Below are 2,160 nucleotides of genomic sequence, written 5' to 3'. Positions count from 1 at the left end.
CCCCCTAGAAATGGCTTCCACTGAGTACGTTTAGAATTTTCAAAATGTGTTGACGTACTTAATATTACAGAAATTTCCTTATAGATTTTTAAAGAACTTTAGATTATCTAAAGAGGCGTTTACGAACCTACTGTCCAGTACAGAAAACCAGTTGCAGCAGTGCACCCGAGCCAAATCCATTCAAAATATTTTAAAGCTAGCCACAGTTCTGCGATTTTATGATCAGGGATCGTACCAATTGAGTATTGGTAATGAAGGTATGCTAGGACTTGCTCAAGCCACTGTGTCTGTTGTGCTATCGGAAATAATAGATGTCCTGGAAAATTATATTTGCCAAAGATGGATACAATTTAGTAGTACAGAGGCTGATCTACAACAAAGAAAAGCACATTTTTATAGCAAATACAGCATAAGAGATGAAATCTCTTGAACATTATAGAAAAATCTAAAAAGTATTAAGAAGAAACCTTTACGCCACAGTTTCTGTTTTATTTTTGTTATAAATTTTCTTTATTCAATTATTCGTCATTCGAAAAAAATATGTATTTCAGTTCCTCTACGTATTTCAGCCCATACCTGCCAAGGGAAAATAAAAATGTATTTCTATAAACATCACAAAAAAAAAACCATTATTAACCTTAATCCATTTTGCTGCCGTTCTAACTGGTGGTCCCAAGCAATTCAGCTCCGTTGTAAATTCCTCCCATTTTTTTGCTGCATGAACTTTGGTGCAAATCTCTTTTGCGAATTGTGGATTCTCTTCCATTAATGAAACTAGCCTTTCTAATTGCTGTTTGGAACTCACGACTTTCGACCTGCATAAAATTAGCAAAATTAGTATATATTTATTATTTTGTTACTATAAAACCATAAATAATTGAAAACAACTTACATTTTAACAAGTTTACCCACAATACGCAACACAGTCGAAAGCAAAATTGCATTCGACTCTAAATTCGGTATTCAACGAAAATTTCGACAGGGCTGCACCGCTCATAATACCAAATTGACATTCGATTTTCGATCTTCGACAACCAACGAATATCGAAGATCGAATGCAACTCATAATAGGGGCCTTTATTTTCCCTTGGCAGGTATGGGCTGAAATACGTAGAGGAACTGAAATACATATTTTTTTCGAATGACGAATAATTGAATACAGAAAGTTTATAACAACAATAAAACAGAAACTGTGGCGTAAGGGTTTCTATTTAATACTTTTTAGATTTTTCTATAATATTCTCAAAATTTCATTTCTTATGTTTTCTACTTCTCCGTTATTTGACTCCACTTCAATATCTTCAGCATCATCCTACACAGTGGGTTGAGCAAGTCCTAGCATACCTTCATTACCAATACTCAATTGGTACGATCCCTGAGCACAAAATCGCAGAACTGTGGCTAGCTTTAACATATTTGGAATGGATTTGGCTCGGGTGCACTGCTGCAACTGGTTTTCTGTACTGGACAGTAGGTTCACAAACGCCTCTTTAGATAATCTAAAGTTCTTTAAAAATCTGTAAGCAAATTTCTGTAATATTAAGTACGTCAACACATTTTGAAAACTAAACTACTCAGTGGAAGCCATTTCACTAAACTTACTCAGTGGGAGCCATTTCTAGGGGGTTGGATGCGCCCCTGAACTGTTTACTACTTCTAGCTAGTTTCACTAATCTTTCATCGTCCGATGAATCGTGGAACCACAACTCCGTTGTAATCATTTTCACAAAAAATACTTTTTTTAACTTTTAATAATAATGTTAGCAAAGAATTTCAACACAATCGGTTGTTCTTTTATTTTGATTTGCTGTATCAGCTGAGAAAAAATTATCTATTGTAAATGCGTCGAGCGATCGAAATTCACAATAGTCCTATTCTTCAACGAATGAGCACCATAATACCAAATGAAAATTCGTTCGATCAGCACTTTCGACTACAGTCGAAGATCGAATGTTGCTCATAATAAGGGCCTTAGTTGCATGAAAATAAAAGCAACTATACTTTGATTTCAACTCCACTGTGGGAGTTTTGGTCTATATACAGTATTGGCCAAAACTAAAGCACCCCCCTAATGGCATTTCAAATAATGCAAAATCTCTCAATTAAACATCTTGAAATATGGCATATACATATGTCATGTGTTTCCTTGTTACTTAAGTA

At 34.8% G+C, this 2,160-nt stretch overlaps 1 protein-coding gene across 1 annotated transcript; it reads right to left on the bottom strand.

Annotated features, from left to right (window-relative positions):
• Nucleotides 1-923: 923 nt before the first annotated feature.
• Nucleotides 924-1,866, bottom strand: LOC129246259 (uncharacterized). Its single transcript, XM_054884939.1, has 2 exons — nt 1,603-1,866; nt 924-1,517 (listed from the first exon to the last, which is right to left on the bottom strand). Exons 1-2 carry the CDS (start codon nt 1,719-1,721, stop codon nt 1,313-1,315), a joined length of 324 nt encoding a protein of 107 aa, XP_054740914.1. The 5' UTR covers nt 1,722-1,866; the 3' UTR covers nt 924-1,312.
• Nucleotides 1,867-2,160: the final 294 nt, after the last annotated feature.

Source organism: Anastrepha obliqua, chromosome 4 (assembly GCF_027943255.1).
Source record: "Anastrepha obliqua isolate idAnaObli1 chromosome 4, idAnaObli1_1.0, whole genome shotgun sequence".
NCBI classification, from domain to species: domain Eukaryota; kingdom Metazoa; phylum Arthropoda; class Insecta; order Diptera; family Tephritidae; genus Anastrepha; species Anastrepha obliqua.
The sequence above is the reverse complement of the archived record's forward strand: the minus strand, read 5'-3'. Positions and strand labels throughout refer to the sequence as shown.